The sequence below is a fragment of the Copadichromis virginalis genome, linkage group LG1 (assembly GCF_057382275.1).
Source record: "Copadichromis virginalis isolate Kocher_CV1m ecotype Utaka linkage group LG1, C_Virginalis_male_GT1.1, whole genome shotgun sequence".
Classification (NCBI taxonomy): domain Eukaryota; kingdom Metazoa; phylum Chordata; class Actinopteri; order Cichliformes; family Cichlidae; genus Copadichromis; species Copadichromis virginalis.
The window spans coordinates 11,425,419-11,452,136 of NC_140618.1; the positions used below are offsets into that span (position 1 = coordinate 11,425,419).

Consider the following 26,718-nt stretch of genomic DNA (forward strand, 5'->3'; position numbering starts at 1 on the left):
TTCATTTTTACATTTTTTATTTAAAAAAAAGAAGAAAAAAAAACTATTGGTCTCACTTATATGTTTGATCGTGGCTATGTACTCTGGTCCCTCGTTCCCACCTTAATGCAGGTCCATTTCCACTGCACCACACATGGATACATTGTATTGAAAGAGGAGTCATGCAGCTACAGCAGTGAATTTTGCTATGCCAGCTTCCAAGTGATCCCACAATATTAAAGCTTCACTGAGTAAAACAAACTGCCCTCCATATATCTATTTAAGAATACATATTGCATAGGATTATAGCCATGCTATACAGTTAAAGAGAGGAACAAAATAAAAATCAGTTAATGAAATTGGGAATTATAAAAAAAATATTTTTTTTTACACCTTTCCTATCATTTGAACACTCATACTTCAACATATACAAGACACCTAAGTTACTCTGGAAAGGAAATAAAAATAATACGTATATTATTTTTGTTAAGATAGTTAGACACACAGTAGTCATTTTCTGTAAGCACTCTCATTTAAATTTAAATACTGCCAGTCATTGAAGTCATTGCTTCAGACATTGAAGCCCTTGCTTCACAATAAAAGTTCTGTTAAAAGTAGACATCTTGTCACAAATCAAATATAGTTAAATGACCATGATATGCTGTACAAATTTTCAAGAATAAAATATATATATATATATATATATATATATATGTGTGTGTGTATATGTATATGCAAGGATGACTCCATAAAAAAGGTAATTTTGGATGCAAAAAAGCCACACGAGGGATAACAACAGAAAATGTCTATTCTGAGTATCCTATTGCGTTGTAATTATCTTGCATGCATTGTACATGATATGTAATACAAAAGGGATCACCTCATTTGAGGACATGATAAAATCAAGAAAGGAGACATCAACAGCACATTAAAAATGTGTACACCTCTGTGGTGGTTTTAGTCATTATTCTTCATCCTGAAATCTCCACTTAAGACTGAATAAGGCATGCTTAAGACAGCCATTATGTTCTTTTTGTTGCCAGTGTTATGCTGATATTGTTTCTCATAAAATGAGACAAGATATGCTTTTTTCAAAACTGCCCAGAGCTCCATCCACCTCTGACACCTTCACGTAGTCAAAAAAATGCAGTTTAGCCATCTCATCTGCGGAGAGAAATTCAAGAGAAGGCGTGACTATGGATAATCCTCACAGTGGGTTCTATATTTAGCCCCAATCCTCTACAACAGTGTCTTACTTGAGTAAATTGCTTATTTCGTATTCCTCTGGCGAATGTTTTTGTCCTTGTGGTTGTTTGTTGAATTTGTTTTCCTAGGAAAGAAGCACTTACAATTTAGTGGCATAAAGGTAATGGGCATGCAGATCACAGTATCCCCATATGAATTATATTTGTGGCAATAAAGATACTTGTTTACTTACATTTGCCCAACTGGTTCATCATCTTTGAGGGGTAGAGGAGAGAAGAAGACAAAAATGGCACAGAGAAGTTAAATGCGAGATCAAAACAAAAACAAAAAAACTGGCATGTTTCTTCATATCGCTATAGTAAAAAAAAAATGTTAAAAGTTCAGAAAATGCAGGAAGACAGCTAAAAGCCTTTATGACAGAATCATGCACTGATAAGACACTGAAAGTTAGATATGGGCATCACCTGCTTAACTGCTTGAATTTCATATGCATGTATATGCTTTGTGCAATAAGTAGCTTCTTACATTAAAAGTGTTTCTGGACATTAATGTGTGCTTGGTCAGCAATGACATAATTGAAGTAGCAAAACTGAAATGTGAATTAAAACCAAGGAATTGCCCCTTAAAGAGCATCTTTAACACCCAACACTGTAAACTTAACCTCACACGCCATCTGAATCTCATGGGGTTCCTGTTCATCTCAGGCTAAGCATATGTGTAGGAGGATTGCAGATGGCTCACTTAAAGCCATCTTTTAATTACACTCAGCGATTTCATAGTGATTTTGAAGGGGCCTGGTACATGAGCGTGATAGTGTAGCTGATTTGGCAAAAAGAAAAATCATGCGCCTTCTTTAACCCGTCTGTCAGCATATAGAGAGTCTATCCAATCCAAGAAGTAGAACATAGATTTTATGGCAGTATATATTTTTGTAAAATAATTGTGTCAGTCATACAAAATTGCCAAAATTCATTTTAAGGCAGTGCAGTAAAACATAGTAAAGTAGACCACATTGTAACAATAAAAAATACCAAAAGAAGAGGAACTTGTGAAAAATAATTTGGGTTGAGTGAAAAGTTAGTTCCACAGCCTTGGGGTTGGTGCTTTGCATTCAGATGAAATGTGTTAACAGGTAAGTAGCCAGTCACAGTGAGAGATTTTCCATGCAGTTATAAGTCTGAGATTAGCAGCATTAGCAACATTCCATGGCATTAAAATGGAGCAAATTATGGCAGATCTAATGTTAGACAACAACATGGTTCTGGGAGTACTTAAAGGAGGAACAACTGCCAGCATATAACACTGTTTTAACACCTCATATGTATACACCACAAAAGCTATGTTTACTATTACAGCTTTGCAAGCACAAATGCAATAACAAATGACAGATTTTTACTGTGTGAGATTAATAATCATGGTAACACATCAAGTCTGTTGAAGTGGAAGTTGAAGTGTCATTTTTAAACCTAAGAAAATAGATATGGGTTCATATCACAACATTTGTTTCGTGACATAAAGTGGGCTGTTATTTAGCAAATAATCACACAGCATAATCTGTAATTTTAGCAGCTGGTTTCGAAACATAGGATAGAAATGTCAGCCTGCATCAGAGCCTTTGGCTGTGTAGTGAAAAAAGTGTTCAAACTGCTCAGCCATCAAGAGACCAGAATTCATAATGCACACAGACAGGGGCCAAAACCTGTCTGTGTGCAACCTCTGGGAATATGGGATGCTAAAAGGAGATTTTAGAAAAGGCTGTGTATCGTGAGCTGGAAGTCCTCATTCCTGATTTGAATGGCATAAACATGGCAAATATAATCTACCTTAATCGCTTCATTTTCCAGTAGATGAAACCAAACTAGAGGCTGTGCACAGAGCTTACTTAGACTTGTGGTTTAGTTGCATATCTCTTATGTGCTATGAGTTTGTACTTTAGGAAAATGAAATATTTTCGTGCTTTTTCTACTTCTCTAATTACTAAGCACAATATAACAGATTCTAGTTTGTTAAATAAATAAACTCCTAATAGTATGTCATTTTAAAACATTTGGTTATTTTTATATATGCAACTGAGACATAAAAAAATATTCTTAAATGCATCAACAAATACTGTTTTGGACCCCATCTAAGGATTAATACATAAGCCTGTCACACAACACTTTCTATGTGACTTTGTCTTCACAGAATCAAGACTTTGAAAAACACTTTAATATATGTAAATTTAATCAAGTTGGCTTATTTTCTAACTATTGCTTGCACATTTTATTTGGTAAATCTAATTTTGTTCATACTATGTCAATAAAAAGTGGGATGTACCCAGAAGCAATATTTGTTTAGTCTGTGTGTAACATAGAACTGGGGTACCCAGCTGGTTTGATTCACATAAACAGGGAAACTGTTGAGGCATTGAACTTTTTTTGTGTTCTTGCCTTATTTAAAAATGAAAAGAAGACAAATCTACATGAGTAGAGGTCAGACAGAACCCGTGGTGACTGAAGATCCCTTTGAGCTTTGCAGACTTTGTCATCTTGACAAATTATCATCAAGCAGTTCTGCCTGTCAGCTGAAACAGGAGAAGCTTTTTTTTTTATTTCAAATTATCTTATTTATGGGGTACTATCTATATATATATATATATATATATATGGTGTGGAATTAAATTTTCCACACCACACCAGACATACGCATAATAGTCTTTTGTTTGATAGTACAACATTCAAACTTGGCTATATATAAATTGTTTAGATATGCTTGTAATGTACATTGTATGATTCCAATCATTCTGATTGGGCTTTTACTTTGATTACAAATAATTGCTCTTTAGAGACATACAAAACAGATTCCATATCCATTAAAAAAGAATTGTTGCCTGTCGAACTAAAAAGCCTAATGGAAATGGATAAGACTTATTTATCTGTTTATTTTATTTTACCATGACTTTGTATAAGTTCAACTTCACTGACTGTGGTAAAATTTCAAAACTGCATCAAGCATCATGATATTTTGGGATGGACAGTAGGCTTGTAAAAACATTCAAAATGACAAAAAAAATGTCATGCAGGATCTCTCACTTACCACCCATTTAGATTATGTTGCCATTTGGAAAGAAGGGGAAGGGGACAAGAATTAACCAGTTAAGATATACTGTGGGACTGATAATGGATTGATTACCTTACATGTTTATGAACTCCTGTATTCTGCCTTCACAAGCAAATGTTTGCCATGAGAACAGTACACTAATAGCCAACTATCTGAAGTGAGTTGTGCCCTCCCTCTGCCCCCCCTCTGTTGTTTACATGTGGATTTATGCCATATTTCCATGTGCCAACTTAATATAATCCTTATATGTTCTTCCATTCTCCGTTTGTTACACCACTCAAGAGCAAGGAGGCAAATCAGCTGGCCACTCTAGATCCCATCTGACAGCAAATGCAACATCATGTTTGAAAGTCTCCTTGTTCCAGTAACTTAAAATTGGGTGCAATCCATTGTCGATGACTTTTGACCCTATTGCAACTCATTCAATCATTCACGCATCATTCAATCAGAGATCCCTGACCTGCTGTCCATTTGCACCAAGCGGTGCAAGTCCAAAGCTAGGAAGATTATGATGGACCTCTCCCATCCCAACAATGGACTCTTCTCACTGTTGAGGTCTGGGAAGCACTTCCGCTCCCTTAAGGCCAAAACAGAGAGAATGAGGAGGAGCTTCTTCCCCCAGGCTATTCGGGCCCTGAACCAGGTGTAGGACTGGACTCTCCCACACACGTCACTATAAGACTGGACTCTCACACACATCACCACACGCGCCACCACACATTTCCTATAATCCTATAATTCATAATCTCTTCTACTATTTGCACATTCTTTACTGTAAATTCCTAAGTTAATTTGTAAATTTTGTAGTAAATTGTAAATATTGTAAAACTTTTCTTCTGTCATTTAATGGTCGGGCATTGTACAGCTACAAGCATTTCACCCCCATGTCATACTGTGTGTGGTTGTGTGTGTGTGACAAATAAAATTTGAATTTGAAAAAATCTGAACTATTTTACATTTCTTAAAATATATGGGGAAATTTTACTGATCTTCTGATTTACTGGTATTTTTAAAGCAACAACACAAATGTCTCACAGGTTTTAAATTGCAGAGTTGCACTGTGAATGTAAATAATGCGGTATCTATATTACTAGTTACTTATGGATTCTTACTGCCATTAGAAAAGCAAATGTTGTCTTACCATCGATGATGTCGTCTGGCCTCTTGCGTTTCTCATACACAACGATGATGACTACTAGGATTATAATTTCTGCCAGAACACCCAGAAAAGGCCAAAGTGGTGCAAGATGGCTGCGGACTCGAAGAATTGTAGTCTGAGCATTATTTCCAATTGCATTAGTGGCATTGCATTCATATATTCCAGGATCCGTGTTAATATCCAGGTTTAGTATGTTGAGCTCTGTGTAATTGTCTCTATTGGTGATGAAGATTCGTCCAGTCGAGTTGTCAAGCTCCTGCATTGAAACATAATGACCATTTAATTTAGTTGAACTGCAAGCACGTCCAAAAACCTACCTATCGTGCATACCTGTTGTACCTTTATATATTTGCATTTATATTATATTTATAATAACTTTCTCATCGTTCTTAAACCTGTCGGTCTGTTTCTCAGTCAATTTTTATCATTTTAAAAATTATGCAATATATAGCGATGCCAGTTTAGCTCAGTGGGTCCGCAGGCAACCACACGCTCCATGGCTGGAGAGCGGCGGCCTGGGTTGAAATCCGACCTGGGACCCTTTGCTACATGTCCCTTCCCTCTCTCTGTCCAAAAAATATATCATTTTTATAAAGATGCAATATATATGTATACATATATTTATATACCATTGGGGATTTTCCATCCATCTTACGCCATGTCCAGGTGGGATGTGGGTAACCGACAGACTTGCAGTAAAGCGTTGCATTCTCCCCCTCATTTTTGTTTTCACTTCGCTTGTGGCCAGTGATATCCGGTTTTGCTGAAAAGGTCATATAAATTAAAAAACAATATTGATGTAAGACATTCAATGCAACATTTAAACCTCTACCAGATGGCATAAATGAGGATTACATAGATTCCTATTTGGGTATTTAGAGGCTAGTGTACTCTAAGATTGGATTAATTCCTTCAGTTTCTTCTGAAATTTTCTGAAAGATTACAGGAAGACATTTGGGGAAAAAAAGTCTTACATCACTTTGTATTTTACATTTCAAGCTTGCATTTTTCTCCTTAAGTAGCGGTTGATCTGGTATGCTAAGGTAAATGGTTATCTGCAATATATTTGCCAGTTAACTCTTTTGATTACTCTTTTTTTTTTTCATACACAACATTGCCATGCAATCAAAACGTTGTGGATTTAGATTTTTTTATGATTAAAAATGTTGTTAAGACACTGGAAAATGTATCTCACACCCTTTCAGCCTAAATATGGAAACAAACTAACCACCTGTGACTCTTCAGCTGGGCAAACATTGCAATAAAATAAACCCTATGTGCAAAATAGCATTTCACTCAGTAGAATAGAGGTTTGCAAAGAAATACAGCTTTTATCAAGAAGTGCCATTTTTGATGTTTAGTTATTTTGTAAGCATGTACTCTACTCCCAAACACGCATTAGAGAATATCACATTGGAGCAGATAAAAAGCAGTAGGATATAATTCATAAAGGAACAGGGTTATCAGTATGATATGAGTGCCTCCAGATGTTTCCATTCAAAAAACTCTTCAGTGAATTCCACAAAAAAATGTGCAAATTGGCTCTGACTAATGAATTAACTGATAATGAAAATTAAACAGGGGTTATGAGCTTAATAAATTCAGGCATATGCCATAAAGCACTGCAACACGTGCCAAGTCATACTGATATATGAAAAGAAGTCTTTCTAAAAGGTGAAACATGAACTCTCCTTTTAACTCTCCACAGCATCAAGAAAATAGCTGTTCCTTTTTTTTCTTTCACTAATCCTCAAAAATTACAATGATTCCTTCCATGCAATTAAGCAGGATAAGAGAGGCCTGGAGTGAGCATTTTTCAGCTGCGCATGGATGGAGCAGGAGGGGTCTGAGCTCTTCTGTGACATCATCCCACTCTAATTATGGAGCACACGTGCTCCCTCAGCAGGGGAGTGGTTATGCTCATTTGTGCCTTATCCTGACTGTATTATGTCAGTGACTGACAGCACAGAGACAGCCCTCGGAGTGGTGCAAAAACAGACAGAAACCTCCATTTCACACTCCTGACTGTGATTATTAATCTCTGTGTGCTAGACACAGGTAACACATGAACGCGAGAGGTCTGTGTTAGAAAGAGCAAGGTCATAGAAAAATGTTAAAAGTTGGTCAGGATAGTAGATGTTAAATAGTTTTAAATCTTTCTTTAGTTCGCTTTCTAATTATAATTTTACCTACAGCACAGATTGTGACTCTCGATTTCTGCATTGTCAATTTCTCTTGAGGAAAGGGATCAGGATTCAAATTAAGACATTTCATAGGAGAAATGTGCTTAGAATTTAAGGAAATTTGTGAAATACGAGGTACCAAATATGTATCTGTGGTAAGCTTAGTGTCACAGACAATAAACTCTACTCCTGCCACAGAGATGGCTGGGACCGGATTCAGAGCCTTAATCCTACAACATCACAGAACCCTCCATCTGTTGCCTCTGAGCTGAGTCCTGCAAGGATGAGTGTGCCAAGGACACTGTAGGCGAGGGATCTCAGTGAACTGCTGCCAGTAGTGCAGTGCAAAGCTGGCTTGCTTAACAGTGGGCTTGCTACCTGGGTCACAAGAGATCTCAAACACCTCTAGAAAATCACAAAAACAGTTAAGAACTGAAGAAAATTCTTTATCCAGCAATGGTACTCACACTGGACACCAAAATGTTTGGCTGTTTAAGATATATCTGAAAATTGAATGGAAAAAATAATAATAATGAGCATATGATGAAGTCTTTTCATCAGCCCACTGATTTTTCTTCCAGGACAGATAGCAAGCTTCAAAAGTCAGAGGCCTGCAGTCCAGTGATGGCTAGGACACTTCAGTTTGAATAGTGATGTGTCCCATCATCTCACGATCCAGTGCAAGCAGAACACACACGGTCATCATCCATGTTATGCAATCAGGCAGCGCTTTAAGACAGCCACAGAGTAAGAGGCAGGGCATGCTCAGTATGCACCATAGCCATGCCACAGCAAATTGGCTTAAGCACTACACACAGGCAAGCTTCTCTTGAAGAGGGTTTCACTTGCCCTTACTCAATCCTTTATTCAAGTTGATGGCTTCACTGTCAGCTTGAATGAAAGCAACACAGTTGTTCTCTGGTTAGCTTTCCTGCTGTTACGTCTAATGACCTAGTTCATTTTCATAATTTTCTCTACTGTTGATTCCATCCAAAAAAAAACCCTCAAAACAAACAAAAAAAAAACAATAATATTAACCAGTTTTTTAGTGAACTGTATATAAGGATGCCTCCAAGTGGGCTTTGTGATTTGCATGTTTTGGAGAGCATGTGCAGTGCCTGTCCATTTTTCTAGAGTGTTGTCTCAGTGAAAGCCAAGACTGACAGCAGCCTCAGGAATACTCCCTGTCATCACGACTGCACTGGATGAATGCAAACACCTTCGTAAACTTGGGCTCTCTTTACAGAGCTTTAGGTGGTTAATGTTTTTAGGTTACATTCACTCCCCCATCTCTCAATGGGAAACCACAAATGGCATTACCATGTCATCATGCAGTGAGCTAAAATGTCAGTGCTTTCTCAAAATCTGAATACACCAGGGAGGAAGTCAGCTAACATTATTCAATCATATCATGTTTGCTAACATCAAGCAATCTTATTCTTGTCTTACTGACTTGTTTTATGACATGTAGAAATCATACCTTTTACTTCAATCGTAGCGTTGGCATTTGGTGCCGTGTCAAATGTGTAAACACACATGTATTCCCCAGAATCGTCAGCACGCGGCTTGTTGATTCTGCAACAAAAATATAACAAAACCAATTATTCCATACCACCAGTCACTTACCAGTAACTTACCAGTAAGCAGTCAAGTAATGTAAAATAATTCCAGGTTAACTTTAATAATTAGTTTACTGAACTCCAGCAGTAAAAGCCCAGAAGGCCATTGGAGACAAATGTTGGCATTATGCTGTTATATTACGGAACAGCAGCTCTGCATACTGCAGAGAAGGGCACCATAGGCATTTTAGCTGTACTCTTCAGTGTATTACTGATGTAATGTGACAAGGAAGTGACCAATTGGTCTTATCTTGTGGCTAGAGAGAGTCTGTGGTATGTCTTTGGGGGCGACTAGCTTTGTGCTCCAATGATTATACTGTGTGACAACAGGAAGCAACAACTAGTTGGTACTTTAGGCTATAATAAAGGTTTCACTTTTTCATTTCTAAATAAACGAAGAGATATGATTTAAGATTGGTTTAACGCAGTGATAAGCTTTAAATGGGAAGTCAGAAATGAATTTCAACCCAGGTTTCAATAAGTAATTGTAAAATATTTGAAAACAAGCACATACAGAAGTCTGAATTACCTGGATTCTCAAGTTAAATTGAGAATAATTAATACTGTCTCTTTGTATTTTTGAGTAAGACTGTATGTACATTTTAATTTTAATGTAGTTCCTGTCTCTTCTTTTTCCACAGAAACTCATCACAAACAGTCACACTGACTGTTTTTTGTAGGACAGGAAATGTCACTACACTGTGGTTTACAACTGAAACTCTGTACAACAGTCACCTTTCAGGCTTAGACCCTAATTAGCGTAAGACTTTGGCTTTGCAAGGTGCTGCTCTTCAAGCACTGCTCAAGTCCCCTACAGAGACAAATATGACAAGGCGAGATTAACTTGGCACTGTTTTTACTGGAATAATAACCTTCAGGTTACATGAATCATTTAGATAATTTGTAGGTGAATTCTCATTTACTTTACATTAACGAAATCACTTAATCTCATTACCTATTCTCTCCTACGCTGCACGTCCAACTTGGAACTAGGAGGAAAATCTTTGTGTCACCTGTATATTGTGTCCTTCTGTTCCGTCCGTGTGTTGGGGATATCCTGTCCATTTTTCATCCAGAAGCTTTCCTTGTGGCGTGTATGGGCAGTGGTGAGGTTACACTGCAGGATAACTTGTTTACTAGAGGTGTCTGCTGTTAAGATGGTCTGATCAGAGGCATTGATCTTTGGTTCTGGAAGACAGAGAGTCAAACCTTATCCCAGAACATAAGGCTCAAATCTGTTTCTATCCTTCCTCCCATGCTGTACTTGCTGTAGGCTGTATTCTGTTTTTATATGATCTGTGTAGGAGGGTGTCTATGAAGTGAAGTTCACATAACAAATAAACAAAAAGCATAATAGGACATGAAACCACCAGGATGCTCTGCGTATAATATTAATCTTGTGTATAGCAATTATCCACAGTACTACCTGAATGTTTCATTTGTTTTAAGCAGTAAAATGAAGGCTTAACTGATCTACCAAGGTAAAATTTGAATTGTGGCTCTCACACTGTGTTCTACTAACACGGACACGTTTTAACTGACATCTGCAGTAAGGTTAATTATAAAGCTGGATGGTGTACCACCCAAATTCCTGATTAAACTACTGCCAACTTGTCTGAAAACATCATCACATTATATGTACCTGATGATCAGGGGCCTCAATCATAACCAGCATGTAATCACAAAACATAACTTGTGCATTGCACAAAAGTTTAGACACTTCATCACTGAAAAAAAAAATCAGATTAATGATCGACAGTGAGTGTTCTCGGGCCAGTAGTGTTATAAACTGTTTGTGCTTCATGATTAACCTATTCTTAAACTTGACTTTTTCTAGAGGTAACCCTTAGTATGACTGTTTTTTTAAGAGCTGTTGCAGCTATTAGCCTCTTAAACTTTGCTGAGCTTGTAACCTAACCCATATCCACAGGAAAAAATATATACATAATTAGATGGTTTGCATTAACCATATATGCTTAATTATGGAAGTGTAACATATGACATGAGGCCACATTTTTCAGTTAATTGTGATCTACAGTCTTACAAATGAGACATCGGAGATAATAATTTACATAAGTGAACAGACCTTTTGACATTATGGAGCTGAATGTATATGTAGACGTTTAAATAGCTAACCACACTGGTTACCAAACAATACCAGGGTCAATTCTTCAAGGACAATCAGGGAAGGTGTCATCTGAGAGCGAGGTGCCCTTTGCTCTGCCTTGAGTAGTGAGCGAGAAGCTTCCTCTCCACTGCCCCTCCTCCTCCTCCTCCCGGGCTGGCCAACCATGGCAACAATGGAGCCCCCGAGGGGAGGAGCAGAGAGGAGAAGCATCATAATCCTACTACTGGCTGCTTCTGCAAGGCCACTAGCAAGGCAAAAGGAGAGAGAGGGGAAAGAAGGGCTACTGAGACTAGCAATTGACTTCTGTTAGCATTTGTGGTACCCTCTTGCTGTAATCCTGTACACTCAATAGCTAAGGGGAAGTCTCTCCCCTCCCCCCTTATCTCTCTCTCTCCCCCACCAAGCAGAGCCACATGAACTATTAATAGTATGTTCGAGTCATGCGTACAAACGCACAACATGAGGTACATAAATTAACATTTAGCAAACACAGCACAATGGTCCACAGGCAATTTAACCAGAGGTTGTTTGTAGGACACCTTGTCACTACTTAAAATCTGGTAACTACTGGATAATATATTGTCATACCAGAATGTAACCAAATCACAAAACCTAGTCTTTTCCTCTGGCAGCTACTCTAATACAGTGCTACTTTGAGGTTGGATGGTTAGATCAAACTGATTGGCAGATACTTGACAGATCTGTTTTAATTTTTAAGTAGCTTTGGAGTTTGCCAAGATTTATTAAATCAAATAATCTTAACAGCTTAGACATACTAATCAACTTAGCAGTGGCTGTGTCACAGTTGTGTTGTGTCATTTTAAAGAGCAGGGCAGGCCTCATAACTTCTTTGTAGCATATTAAAACAGGAAAGGTGCACCGTCAAGGAAAACCACATTCTGAGCATGTGGTGGAGCTAAATGCTCTTAAGAACTCAATAACAATAATAATAATAATAATAACAATAATAATATCTCTTTGCAATTCGTACCATTATGACAGTTAGGATGCTACCTTGCTTTCTGGGTGTACAGTATGTCTGCGCTCAAAATCCAGTGAGATTTGTTGTGTGTAGTTAGCTTTAGTGATACTCCACACAAGATCTATGTGAAGCTATCTGAGTATGAAACACTCAACCGTTGAAATGCTATGGAAAAGATTTATGTTTTGTATTTTGTTTTGTTTTTTTAGAGGAAAAAAAAAACTTTAATTTGAATTGGTAGTGGTCAAAATTATAAAAACAAAAAAGTATTTTTATGCAGCTTTTATGCTCAAGCCACTCCAGCAGAGTAAGTCCTTTATAATGCAAAACTGATGTATTTAGCCATATTTTGGCGTGTGTGTGTGTGTGCGGGGGGGGGTTCCAGATATTCTGATATTTTTCCCAATGTGACAAACTTTACTATTGGGTTTGTAAGTTACATGAATTGCAATGTAAGTCACAGTTAAAGAACAGCATTTTGGGATATATACTCATTCGCTTTCTCATTGAGAATCAAATGAGAATATACAAACCACTTTCATGTTGGTGTAAAATATATGAAGCTACAGACAGCTGCCAAGCATAAAGATTATCTACCAATAACTAGTTTTGTAAACACACTCAGTTAATTGATGAGGTTGCAGTTACTGCCTTTTTATGTGAACTTGGAAGCAGGTGTCAGCTTTAGCCTTTCTGCTTTTGTTTCCATTTGAAGCTAAGCTAACTGGCTGTAGCATTCATCATAGTCACATGGGTGGCATCAATATTTCCCAAATGGCTATTCATTTGTTATGAACCCAAAAAATATTTGAGTGTTTCATAGCTTTGGGTACAGTATCACTTTAAACACATGTTAATTAGGCACATACACAATAACAAATGTATCTGCAGTAGATTTCGTTTTTTTCAGTAATTAAAAAAAGCCTTGTAGCTGAAATCAAATACTGCATATATATTTACATATTTAGATCTTTTTGGCATATTCTCTGGAGTGATGCACATTAACAAAGTAAATTAAGGGAAAAAGGGACCAAAATAAACAAGACAACCAGACTGTTGCACATTTCCTGAATGACAAACTATTGCTAGGCTATAATGTATAGCCTGTAATATACATGTAATATTTGCATACTACATGTATATGGATAAAACATTTACTCCTCAGTAATGACAGAATATATTTAGGACCTGAAGGATTTGGAGAGAAAATAACATGCAAATAACCCAAGTGAACTGCTAACCACAACCCTAGTGCCCTTTTCACCATTTTGAATGAGGGCGTAAATTAGATCAGCCCCAATCCTAACAAATAGCACTCACACGTGAATCAAAATATGTCAGTCCAATCAGAAGAGCCAGCAAAAATCAGACTCATCTAAACTTTTCCGATAGCTTCACTGTGACTAACAACATTCCACATGTCCCTGTGCTCTAGTGGGCAGAGCACTGAAGCATGCACAGGATAGAAGGGTCCAGTTAAAACTCAGTTTGTATGACTGTTTGAGTGAATTGAGTAGAGGGTTAAAGGATATAATGTCATTACTGATTCACAGTCACACTCTTCATGGCTGAGAAGGCACAAGGTAACACATTGCACAGGGAGGTCCAGAGGGGCTGTTGTGTACAAGTTAAGTCTGTCTCATCTGGAGAGAGACATGCACAGCTCCCTTACATTTCCATCCTTTATTGGATTACCACACACAAATTTGAAAGCAGAAAATGTTTGCTTTTATCAGGAAGGAGTTGACAGCAGGAATCACTGTTTTACACCTTAGCAGAGCCCTCCTTGTGTCTTCTTTCAGTCCCATTTGCACCGTGCCCAGAGTGAGAAAGCCAAAAGAAAAGCACCATTACTTCAAAGCACCGCTAGATTTCCACTGCATTTAGCAGGCAGGTCTTTGAAGTAAACAAAACAAGCCACACAATGTAAGAGACACAGCTTAATGTTAAAGCAATAAGTATCACAAATAAATTTAGGAATAGGAAATGGGTCGGAATTAGGATACAGAGAAATAGATAATGATCAAAATATTGTAAAAGGACAAATGAGACAGTAAGAACAAAGGTTTGCTGCGGGTAGAAAGAAGAAAATGCAGATTGAGACTGGGTAAAGTTCCTGGGTTTGTGGTTATTTACAACAAGATGCTCAATGGATTTTGGAAAGACAGGGAATCTAGTGAACAGAAAGAGAACAGAAATATTTACCAAATCTAATTTAATATTAATGAAAACAAAACACAAAAAGAAAGCCATTTATACAATTTGAAAATTTTTTTTCTGTTAAGAGTTAGAAAGTTATAAATCAAGTTAAGAAAGGAATTTGAATAATGTTGTTTTTTTTTTTCATTTTTTTCAAGCCTGGCCAGTGACTGTTGCAGTGAGGGTGAGCTCTTGAGAGGTTTTAACAGCCTTGAGTGGTTGGGAGTGGGGATTTGTAGTTTGTTGACCATCTAGATACTATGGGACATAGACCACTCACTCTGTAGCACCGAAATGGTGGCCTGGGCGCGGATCCAAGTGATGGCTGGGTTTTGTCGGAGGTCATTGCGCCTGGGGTCGTTGCTTGCCCGACATTCATAGGTCCCAGAGTCCTCCAGTGTGAGGCGTGTGATACCGAGCACACTGACTCCATTGGTGCCGTAGGCTGTGTTGATAGATACCCGACGTTTGCGGGCTCCGTCCCACAGCTGCTTGAAGGAGTCAGCTCGGTTGACCTCAGCATACCACCACTGGATCTCTGGAGTGGGGTAACCGACCACCTCGCAGTACAGCTCAAAGGTGTCTCCTGTAAGCTTAGTCTCTGAGAGTGGAGACTTGACAAACCCAGCTAGAGAGGAAAAGCGTATCAGGATGGCAGGGAAGGAAAGGGTAGAAGAGGGTTAGAGCAGAAGGAAGGCATGGAAAGGCCAAGGAAAAGAGAAGGAAATTAATAGGATCAGAGAACATATAAACAAAAGAGAGGATGATTAAAGGCAAATCAAAAAGCAGCAAGCCTGAAATTATTGATAGGTTAAAAAAAAGGTTAATGATTCTGTAAATCCAGTCCATTCAACGTCAAGGTTCCCTGGCCCACTTAAGGCCAACTGTCACACAAAGTCATAGTCAACCAGTCGCAAAACAGTGCCAGCTGCAAATAGTGCTTGATATCTTGTTTGCCTTTTCTTTTTGTCTCTTTCACACGTAACCATACGAAGATATGGGATGTACCTTTCATGTGTATATTCTTGAACAAAAAGACAACATCAGTACATTAAATGCAGTCCATAGACACAAGAATATAGAGAAGGGGAACTGTTCACCTAGTGCCATGTACCTTAATCGTTTTTTTAATGGCTTGTTTGCCAATTGAACAATGACCTAACTCTATTTTCAGCTATTGTGTCCTAGTAGTCAGGGCATCACACCTATTTGACAACATTAAGGTGAAAATATCATGTTATATGTATTTGGTACTACTGAATGCAAACACTGTAACAAATCCAAAACAGATTTTTCAAACGCAATGATCAAGAAAGGTTTACCTTGAACTCACTTTTCATGCCACCCTGTCAGAGGAAGAAATGATATTTAACTGTTGAACTCTCAAACGAAATAACAAAATATTGGAGATTTAACCGTTGCATGCAGTTATTACCTCCAACAAAGATTTTAGCTCGTTAGTTAGACAAGTATCATGAATAAATAAAAATATCAGTTTCCTATAACCATCGATTTGTTTTCCAAAATCACTGATCTTTTTTTTAGGATCATAGGTTGCTGGAGTCTATCCCAGCACATGTTGGCTGAGAGGTGAGGTGCAGCCAGTCTGTCACAGGGCTAACACATAGAGACAGACAAACATATTCACACCCCCTTTCACACTCAGAGGGTATTTACACCAGTTCACAAAACATGTATGCCACTGAACTGTAGGAGGAAATTGAATATACGTCAGATTGTGTGTGCTCCACTCTTAGCAATGCAACAAGCACTAATGCTTGTAAATGAAATGATTTTTTTTTTGTATTTTGTAAACATTTAGCATGGAAAGTAATAAATAAAAGATCTGCCTTTGTCAATTTTCATATTGCCTATGTAAAGTACTTCACCAAAATTGTCCTAAATAAATGTAACTGTATGTATGCATTATAATCTCTTTTCATCCATATCAGCTCTTCCTGCTAATGCTAGAAATTAGGTCAGGCTGCTTACATTTTGGATAAGCTAGACTTTAAGAGCAGGTTTTCAAAATTCACATATGGTCACAGTGGTATAACACAGTCTGAGTTCAACTAGCTTTTCCATCGTAATGTGAAACTTGAATATGCCCTCATCTCTCCAATACTGGTATGCGATCTCCCAAGTCTGCCGCTCAGACAGACTGCCTGACTGTCTTTGTGTGTTATATACGAAACATGAAATATGGTGAATTTCACAAAAAATTCCATAATCCACCCATGGCATCCATAGGCATGGATCTGTGCCTGATTCACAACCCTGTTCCATGTCAGTAGTTAGCCCAGCAAAACACTGGCAAACTTAATGAACCCGATTTAATGACAAATCACCTGGGCCACAGACACTGTTCTCTGCTGGCCCTATAGCTTTGTCAGCTGTAAACCACACGTGCTTAAATCATTAGAAAAATACGCTGCCTTAACACTGCCCTCAATTCTGTTACAGGAAATGGGAATGAAAAGCCTTAGGTCTCCCGAGTGCTAGACTGTTTGTTGTGTCTAAATACAATGGCTTACAGGCCCTCCTAGATCTGTCTGTCCTCCTCAAAGTTATGTATCTTAGGCGCACGAACAGATAAGCTTGTAGAAGCCCAAGGAAGGAGTGTAACTGCAGTATTCACCCCCACAATAAATCCACTAATATTTCATTTAAAATATTTGATTTAAGGTTTAACTAACAGGTGAATGAGTAAAAAGTCCATTTGTATAATGCCAAAACACAAAGCATTTTTCAGGGCTGTTAGTTTAAAGGAAAAATTATCAATGTTTTAAGAAATTATTAATTTAATTTAATGAAATGATTTCAAGGGTGCTACCCAACAACTCCCTGGTTACATAAAGCCAAGCGAAAATAACATTTCTAATAGAAAATACAATTTTTGAAGAGAATTTAGCAAAAATCTTTAAAAAAATGCAGTCTTCCTGCTAGAGATGTGTCTGGGGATATTAGGTGCAACAACTATGTGCAATGCCTAGAGATATGCAGAGTAATTAGCATTTGTTTCTTTTCTCTGGAAACATCTGGGCCCATCAAGCTCACCACATTATCCCACAGGGTGAATCCTAGCCTTTCCACCTACACATTTAAAGCAATATTTCAGTATAACTGAACACTTACTATCTCACTCTCAGTAACCGGCTGTGTCACATGACACATACAACTAGAGTCATCCATGCATGAGATCACAAAATTACAGTATAACTACTCAAAAAAAACAAAAAAACATAATGAATGTCCTCCAAGGTGTAAAGAAACTGACGACTCAATTTAAATTCAAGCCCAGGGAGACTCTGGAGAAATACTCATAGAAACAAACTACACAAACACCAGGCCAATGAGCAGACCAATTTTCAAGTTGTTTAAACAAGGAGCTTACACTGGCAGTGAAAACAAAACGCAAAGCAGCCAGCTGGTACTTATTCATTTCAAATCATGTTGGGAGACGAGAAGTGACAGAGAATGGTGGTATGACTGGTGGAATGATCTCAGCAGCTTGGTGATAGCTTGGTGATAAACACATTTTGCAAAGCTGATTCCATTTTTGTTGTAGTCATGTAATAATAACCAGTATTTATATTACTAAGTAGGTGCTGAGAGCCTGGGGGGATATGATTTCAAATTTATACTTCTGCCTGTCCACAACTAAAAATAAAATGCACATACATTAAAGTTCCAACAATATAAAACTGAGAGTGTGAACTGCAGTTATGTGGAAATGACTTAACTTTTTAACCGTTATTTATTAATGTTAAGTCAAACAACATTAGAATTGCAAAACTTATGAATAAAATAAGTCTAAATTAATTTTATGCATTATACACAAATACTGCCTGAGGTTGGGTGTGGTCTAATTCCTCAAAATACACAATATTGAAAACAAACTTTGGTGCAAGGGACTTGGTGAACTTGCATCACATTAGAAAGTCAGATTTGCTGTTTGTGCACAGTGTATGCAAATAAAAAACAGAATATAACATGGTGTAGATAACAGCCTGACATCTGGAATGATCTATCAAAAAAGTCTAACAAGAAGTAGACTCGTCTGTGAGGAGAGATCCTGTATGCTGCTCATCAGCTACTGAAGGCATGCAAATAAAGGCTCTGCTTATATTTCAGGCACTTGAAAGGTCTGCAGAGACTGCAGAAATGTTTACTCCAAAAATCTTTAGAGTATCATTTACATTCTGTCTGTAGGTTTTAAAGATAGCTCCGAAAACTGAGATGGTATCTGTGTTACAGTTATACTTTCATGTACCACAGTACATTTTCACGTGCTCTGTTGCTAAATGTGACTAATTTCAGTCAATCTCCCCTTACCCACACCAATGTCTTATCAGGTTGTTGTGCATTATAACAGTACCTGCAATTTCTTTTCTTTTTTGCAAATTATAAAGCCAACAAAATGGCTGAACTGACATAACTGGCTACAACCTAAGCTGTCTGCTTTTCAGCAGCAAAGTCAGCTGTGGATGTTTTTATATGCTATACCCTCAAAGGAAAACTACATTAAATGAAACAAATATGAGCAGTGGGACTCAAACTGTGGAATGGGCTCACTGATGGGGAGTGGAACCACTGCAGGTGGGCATGGATGACCAGGGCAATAATATGAATTGATACTATGTCGAAATATTCTTTTTTTTCCTTCAGGGAAAATAAAGTTTGTTATTGTGACAACCTTTATTACCTCAAATTCTACTCATTTAATCAGGAAAGTCAAAATCTTATATGATTGAATGGTTTAAATGATCCCAAACTAAAAAAAATAATGAAACCCGTCATGTCATAGAACTACAGTGTCAAATGTTTTAGCTTACTTAACCTCCATTTGACATTTGTACAGTACTATCGCAAAATAACCTACAGTCGTCTGTAACACGCTCTGTCTAAAGCTGAATGGAAGTCACAGTTATTAAAGCCTACATGCTCTTTTCATGCAGGTAGAGAAGAAAGCTCCCCTGAGAACTGACAACAAGCCCCACACCACCGCCATGCAGCCTGAGAGTGAGTCAGCTGCCTGCCTACAACCTGGATCCCCGTCCACAGTCCCACAACACAGACAGAGAAAGCACAGGGTAGGAAACCCCCTAGGGCCAATGAACTAGTTATGTATAATGTGTGTGCGTGTGTGTATTTGCAAGCGTTTAAGTTTGTGAATGTGAGAGCACTTTGTTTTACATAATTGATGCTGTGACAAATATATATATATATATATATATATATATATACAGGTCATTTGAAATGTGTCATAGTTTTGCCCAGTGTTTGTATTTGGTTGTCTTTGTTATTGTTAAAAGAAAATTGTATATAGTGTGATCAGCTTCATGAAATGTGTTCTTTTATTGATGACTAGGCAAATGTCTATGTGACTTTTGACATGAACTCTTGTGTGATAAGCAACTAACACCGTCCTCTTTTATAAGAACATGCAGACTTAGAAAAGGGGAACCTCAGCTCTGAGTTCTTAGAATAACTTTGTGATCTTTGTACACACACACAAGCTTGTATAAATAAAAAACACAGACAGTAATACAGCGCGAGTCTGGAGTACGAGCGCTCTATGACCGTCCTCGCGAGTAAAGACAACTGCAGTGTTTGTGTTTTCTAACTCAGGTGTCTCAGCTGAAGAACTGCGGGGTGATTTTTAGAAATCCCCTGTCAGTTATGCTTGAAAACTTTCACAATAGTGGCCTAAAAGGGGATTTTTAAAGTTCAGGAAACTTCTTGGGTTTGTCACATTATAACTTATTTTGATTTTCACTTTTTCATTTTAAAAAACTGTGTGAATATATCATCTAAACACCAGTTTTTAAAGAAAATCTAGATATGATTTCAGGGTGATTTGAGGATTAGCCGTCCTCAGAGTGAGCTAAGGTCACCAATCTCCAAATATCAAAAATAATCATAAAACTGTAACATGTTCTGCCCTCACAGGTGCCACAAAACAAGTGAGGAAGATCAGGAATCTATTTGTCAAGCAAATTCTGTACGCAATCATCAGAGATCATCAGATTAGGCTTAAGTAAGAGCTTCTATGTGCTTTGGGTATCTAGTAGGATGAATGAAAAAAACTGTTTTACAAAACGCAGAGCTAAAATAAAGTGCAGGACACAACATGGAGCATAAGCAATGGAGAAATATATTTAAAAAAAACATCAAATACAGGTCTGTGAGTTTGTGCATATTTAGATAAAGTCACTATTTAGAATAAATCATTTAACAAGACAAACGGGAAGTATCCCATTCAGGCCCCAACTGAAATTAAGTCACCAGTTCACGTTGGTGCATATTTCAACACTTTACCTAAGTTCAGTGGAGCAAAGAAATGCCTTGTAGTCAGTTTTATTGTAAAAGCTGATAATGATAGTATCCCCTGGTACTAAAATTTGCAGCACAGAGGCTATTCTTGACTGCTGTAGATATAACATTAATAACAGCTTAGCAGATGGACTCATGATATTGCGTAAGTTCCATATGCCTAGATCAGCAACAGTGTCTTTACATTTGAGGACTCCACATACATATGGGATCGGTTTTATGAATGTATTTTTTCACTGAGATCATTAAAACTTTAATTAACCCTAATTCCATGTTTCTGAACACTAACGCCTACCAAATGACCAGCATATTACATCACTAGTAACCACTTCTAAAAGTTGTCCTGCTTTAAATACCTACCAAACACGAAGTGGTGTATGTATGAAACTCATCTTTAAAACGCTAGAAGCATGTTTGAGAAAAGAGCAGTACTGAAACTTAACTGTTTTTATCATTGTTGCAAATATATGGCATTAAAAAGCTTGGTTGTTAGAAAATCAAAGCTAAAACCCAAATATTAATTCTGTACATCGAGTCTGGTAAAATAACTACTACATATGAAATCTATTGCTAATTGGTTGTGGATGCTTCAGTAGAGTAAACAGAATTACTCTTAAAACCACTTCACTAAAGCTTCAGAGTCTCTAAAATATTAATATATGCCAAAATGAATATATGCATGAAATGTATATAGCTACTAGAGGGTCAGGACTAACATCTGGAATAAAAAGATGTATAAATGCTAATAAAATTCTTTCAGTGTTCACATATTTCTGAGTAAAAAGTATACAAGTTATAGAATACATGTTTTCTGACTCACATATAATTGTAATTAAAACTTGCAAGCTAGGTTTTCAGAAAAGGTAGGCCTCAGGCTCACCATTTCAGTTCTACTGGTAACACTTGAATCTGATATTGGGATCACAGACGAGAGGCAACAGTTTAATGAGATTTAAATCCCAATAAACCTTGTGCGGGGGGTAAAAATTCTTTAATCCCATAAAACCACTAAACACTTCCTACTTCTGCTCAAAAGTGAAAGCAAGGGAGTTTAAATTATTTGATGTAACAATACAATAATTCCAGAAATAAGAACTACACTAGTGTGCTCAAAGTACTGTCTACCACACAAGGTGACAAATGCTATTCCCAAGTCTCCTACTGTACTTTTAGTTAGAACTATTGTCACGATAAATGTGAGCTGAAAATCAGCTAATAGGTTTTCTGTTGTGCTATATCACTTGAAAAACACTCATGCCCATTAGAAAGTTTGGCTCCACATAAATCAAAGTAACATCCTAATTGAATATTCTCTCTGACCCTGAGTCCTTGTGCAGCACACATAGCTGGGGTTGTTCCCAGCTACGAGACCAGTAAGTATCAGAGGCCAGAAGCTAAACTGCGGAAATGCCAGGAGTGAATCTGAATGCACAGCAGGGTGGTATATGTATATATATATATATATATATATATATATATATATATATATATATATATATATATATATATATCGGAGATCATCGGAGATCTCTGTCCAGAAGAGCGCAGTCCTGGGAACAGCTAAGATACTGCGCAGGACCCTCAAGCTCCCAGGCCTCTGGTAGAGGACCCGAGCTTGAAGGATAAACCGCCCGCAGGGGCGTGCTGGGTGTTTTTATATATATATATATATATATATATATATATATATATATATATATATATATATATATATACACATATATATATATATATATATGTTGGGGTTTTTTTTTGTTTTGTTCTTTTTTAATCACAGTGTGTGTTACAGATGTGCATCATTATTTTGTATGCCTGCAATGTGTTTAATAAAGTGCAATGGTGCTCCTAATCACTACAGGCCATATCACATTTCACAGTGGGCAGGCATGACTCAGTGTACGAGTTTGGCTTCCGTCCCACAGCATATTTTCCAGACTCACAAATGAACCATCTTAAAATGCTTTGTTTGCTTCAGATGAAGATAATGCCTAAGTGACATAAAGCAGAAAAAGAAGGTCACTTATTGACAAAGAAAACTATTATTACATTTTTTGAGAGGGTTGTTGCTTACATGTTGGAATGCATTTAGGTGTGGCTTGTCAGCATTCCTATCTTTGTACGTAGATAGTAAACCCCAAAGAAGAAGCCATCTTCGATGCCATATATGCTCAGTCTTAACTGAGCCCCTCAATGACAGAAAACAGTGTTTACATTTGAACATGTAAGTGATAATATCAGTTCATTATTTAAAATATCTTAGTATGCCTTCTCCACGTTTTGATTCATGCAAACACAGATGATGCAAAAACAAAACAAAAAAAGAGTAGACTACGTGATTCGTAGGGGGAAATTATGTAAGAGGCAAAGGCATTTCCTTAGGTCAGCTCTAGTTACCTTCTCAACAGCCAGTACCTTCTTTGCATCAAGATCACATCATCTCTCAGCTTAAATAGTCCACAGCCACCTAGTGATTCTTTAGAGGGCCGGGCAGCTGTGCACAAGGAGGCCATCCATTAAGAGTTAATGGATTCACTTTCACAAAAGGACCTTAAAGCCACAGTTCTCAGTGCTGTGTCTCGGTGGTAAAAATAGAAACGAGGCAGAATGGACGGATGCTATTTACAGTCCCTCCAAATTTCTGTCACAGAAACTGTGCACCTATGTGGGCCTACTTTTCCCAGGGAATGAGGAAATGACTTGAATTCCCTCTGCTTCCTAGATACAGTGATTACATCTCATGCACTTATAATTATTATTGTCCCCACATCACTGTCTGAACTCTGTAATATCACAGGAAAATTTCGGATTGCATAAGAAGCCATGCACCGATTACCCTAAATCTGAACTGTGTGAGAGAAATTAAATGGCCTTTGCATGCAATGTGAGCAAATATTACCTTTGGTATTAACAGTAGTTTATCACTGCACTTACCAAACCTGTGATTTCTACATAATACAGATGAAACAGACAGCCTGAGTGGCATAGCTCTGCCTCTCACTGACCACTGGATGTTATTGTGTGTGTGAGTGTTTCTGTAGTGTGAACTGGACCTCAGTGAGTGGGTAATAAAACTGGGCAGAGACCAGAGGAAGTGTCTGGAAAGACATTACTTGAGCTTTGTCAAACAATAGAGGAATTATTGTGTATTTGATTTTCCAGATAGCGAGATGAGAGAATGCCTCACAGTATGCACACTCACTTCAGGCACTTCAAAGAAATTAACAATAAAGAAAGACAAGAATTTGAGTAATAATTTTGTTATATAACTATGTTGGTATTTGAGTCTCCTGTCCACCCCAAGCTAAATAAACATAGGTTGTTTTTGCACTTTTTTAAACTATCATGATTTTTGTTGCAGCACTTTATTTATTTTAGCATTTTTGTTGTTTGTATTATATAAAAATAGTGCAAGCTGTTATTCCCATGTTGATTAGACTAAGCTAATGTTGAAAATGTTCGATCTGAAATACTTGCAAAATTAGCAACCACAGAGCTGGAATTTTCACAGTGTTCTCAAACAACCATCTAAACACATGTTATATTAATTCTTGCATAGTGGGTGTTCGATTATCCCCCGCAGCAAAGCCGAGGTGGACGTTAAGCATTAAAATTATGAGTATGCATCATAATTCTCTGCCACAGTTTTCTGTGATAGCAGATTAAGTGTCACTCGTTTGTGAGCACGTGGGTTCTGACATGTGGCTACATCAGATTCGTAAAAGAGTCAGTTATGAGATTAAACACTTTGTTTCCAGAAGTATATCATCTTAATGCTGTCTTCATAATCACGCTTACTAAAGAAATACTTAAACATTAAAAACATTAAAAATATAAAGACTCCACCTTGATTTCATGAATGGCTGCTGATATGTGAGACCCTCTGGGTGATGTGATTCAACAGAATTTGGAGTCAGGACATGCTGCATCAGAGGACGACAGCCTGGAACACCCAACAGCATGTTGCTGACATTTGTTTAAACCAAGTCATGCTAGTTTTATTATGATTAACAGACACTGATTTTTTCAAAAACTGCCAAATAAGTATCCTTTCATCTCTTCGTAAATGATACTTATCAGCCAAATACTTTTATTTATTTATTTTACTGTGGCTATCTGGTAGGAGATCTGATGTTAAAAAATGGGACTGTTATTTGTTTTACTATAGAATTTCCCACAGACAGAATTATTTGCACAAGAAATGATCATTTATGCTGGCATGGCAAAAAAAATGTGGAATAACACAGAACAGTTTCAGTCAATCAGAAGCTCAGTCACATCTTTGACACTGAAGGGCCTGGTATTTGTAGTGTTTACAAGACACATCAGGTGAATCTTTTGCCTGTGTTTGCTGCTGACAATGTCACTTGATCAGCATCCAGAGCATGTTAGTCTTGCCTGACATACTCTTACTACCAATTCCCCCTTTGACTAAACAAACTTAAAACTGACAGCCATAGGTTACTACCTCATGTGGGCAGTGAAGGTAAACTGCAAATCTTAGACCTTAGTAAAAAAAAAAAAACTAAAAAAAAACTTACTAGTATTCCACAGCATAATCTGCGACAGTAAATTATTCCTACAAACACGCCAACAAAACTCAATACAGCAATAAATAACATTGTAAAAACGTCAACACAGTCGTATTTGTGTTTGTTAACGTGGCATTAAGTAAATTATATATGTTGCTGTCTAATTGCAGTCTTGGTGTGAAACTATGGCTTTAACGCGGTCTCAAAATCCTCTTTAGAAACAATTCCCTCCGCGTCCTCACACAAGCCAAGTCACTTTCCCTCAATGCGATGGTAACAGTAATGTCATGGTCACAGCTGTTTGCTTACCGTTTTGAGCAGAGATGAAAGGTAGCATCAAGTTCCCCAAAAGGACCACAGCCAGCATCACTGCGTTACGATGCATCGTTGGGGCTCGATCAGAGTACCGGGGTCTTGATCGGACGAATGTGGGAGGAGAGATCGTGCAGGCTAGTGATCACAAGATCTAGAGAGACGGGCCCAGCATCGCACCGGGTTCTTTAAAAATAGCCAGCCGAGGACGGTTTCAATTTGGTGTAGAAATGTCTCCCTGATTCTGAGAGCTTTTGAGAGCAGCGATGAGTGAAAGGTCCGGAACGAGGCCGGCGGCTCAGGGATGCCGATGTGCGGCCATAAACGGCGAAGAAGCCTCGTAGGATTGCGGGGGAGAGGTCTTTGGATGTCAGGGAGATTGTCCACAGTGTGGTTCTGAAGATTCAAAGATGCGCAGACCGATGCGCATTTGCGCTCTCGCGGTCACGGCTCGGTGATTAAAATGAAAGTAGCGCACAAAAGATTCCCGACGGCAAATGATGCAGTCGAAACATAAGTCTGTTATCAGCACCGGTCTATTTTTAATACCAAAAGAGGAACAGATGCTGGTAGGACACCGACGACAGCAACGACAGGCTGCGCGTGCCCAGTGCGCTTATGACCGTGAACGAATACACAAAATCACATCCTATGTAGCTAATTGATGGTGTTGGCAACTCAGACAGTAATTATGTGCCTCTTTAGCCATTACAGTTTATTATTATTATTATTTCTATGAGATGACAGGTGCTCGTGTTCATAGTGTCTCATTAGAAATGGATGTTTGTCCCTCTCAGAGTTATTTCTATAACTGTTTTACAGTCTGAATCTAAATGATTCCCTAACTCTGTTCCACAACTCTTGCAAAATTAACGTCTCCTATAAAGTGACAGGTCAGTAGTCAAGTGCTTGCCATAACACGAGTATGAATAATTGATTTTTTATAAATAAGTTGAGGTGTATATGAAGATCAGCTGAAAGCAATTT

General features: G+C 37.7%; 1 protein-coding gene across 2 annotated transcripts; it reads right to left on the reverse strand.

The window, feature by feature from the left end:
• Positions 1 to 26,365, reverse strand: nptnb (neuroplastin b). 2 transcript variants are annotated; one of them, XM_085450741.1, is made up of 9 exons: positions 25,729 to 26,365; positions 14,835 to 15,182; positions 10,259 to 10,433; positions 9,107 to 9,201; positions 6,073 to 6,206; positions 5,426 to 5,699; positions 1,418 to 1,439; positions 1,236 to 1,309; positions 1 to 1,143 (listed from the first exon to the last, which is right to left on the reverse strand). In XM_085450741.1, the coding sequence occupies exons 1-8, from the start codon at positions 25,802 to 25,804 to the stop codon at positions 1,249 to 1,251; spliced, it is 1,185 nt and encodes a 394-aa protein (XP_085306867.1). In that variant the 5' UTR covers positions 25,805 to 26,365; the 3' UTR covers positions 1 to 1,143; positions 1,236 to 1,248. The 2 variants fall into 2 exon arrangements, with proteins under 2 accessions (XP_085306867.1, XP_085306875.1); XM_085450749.1 differs by lacking the exon at positions 14,835 to 15,182 and having other exon boundaries at positions 25,729 to 26,364.
• Positions 26,366 to 26,718: the final 353 nt, after the last annotated feature.

Coding starts and splice junctions, on each gene's coding strand:
- nptnb (XM_085450741.1), bottom strand. CDS start 25,804: ATGCATCGTAACGCAGTGATGCTGGCTGTGGTCCTTTTGGGGAACTTG. Junction 9,202..10,258: donor CAGAAGGACACAATATACAG/GTGACACAAAGA, acceptor TTTTTGTTGCAG/AATCAACAAGCCGCGTGCTG. Junction 1,440..5,425: donor GCCAGACGACATCATCGATG/GTAAGACAACAT, acceptor TACCCCTCAAAG/ATGATGAACCAGTTGGGCAA.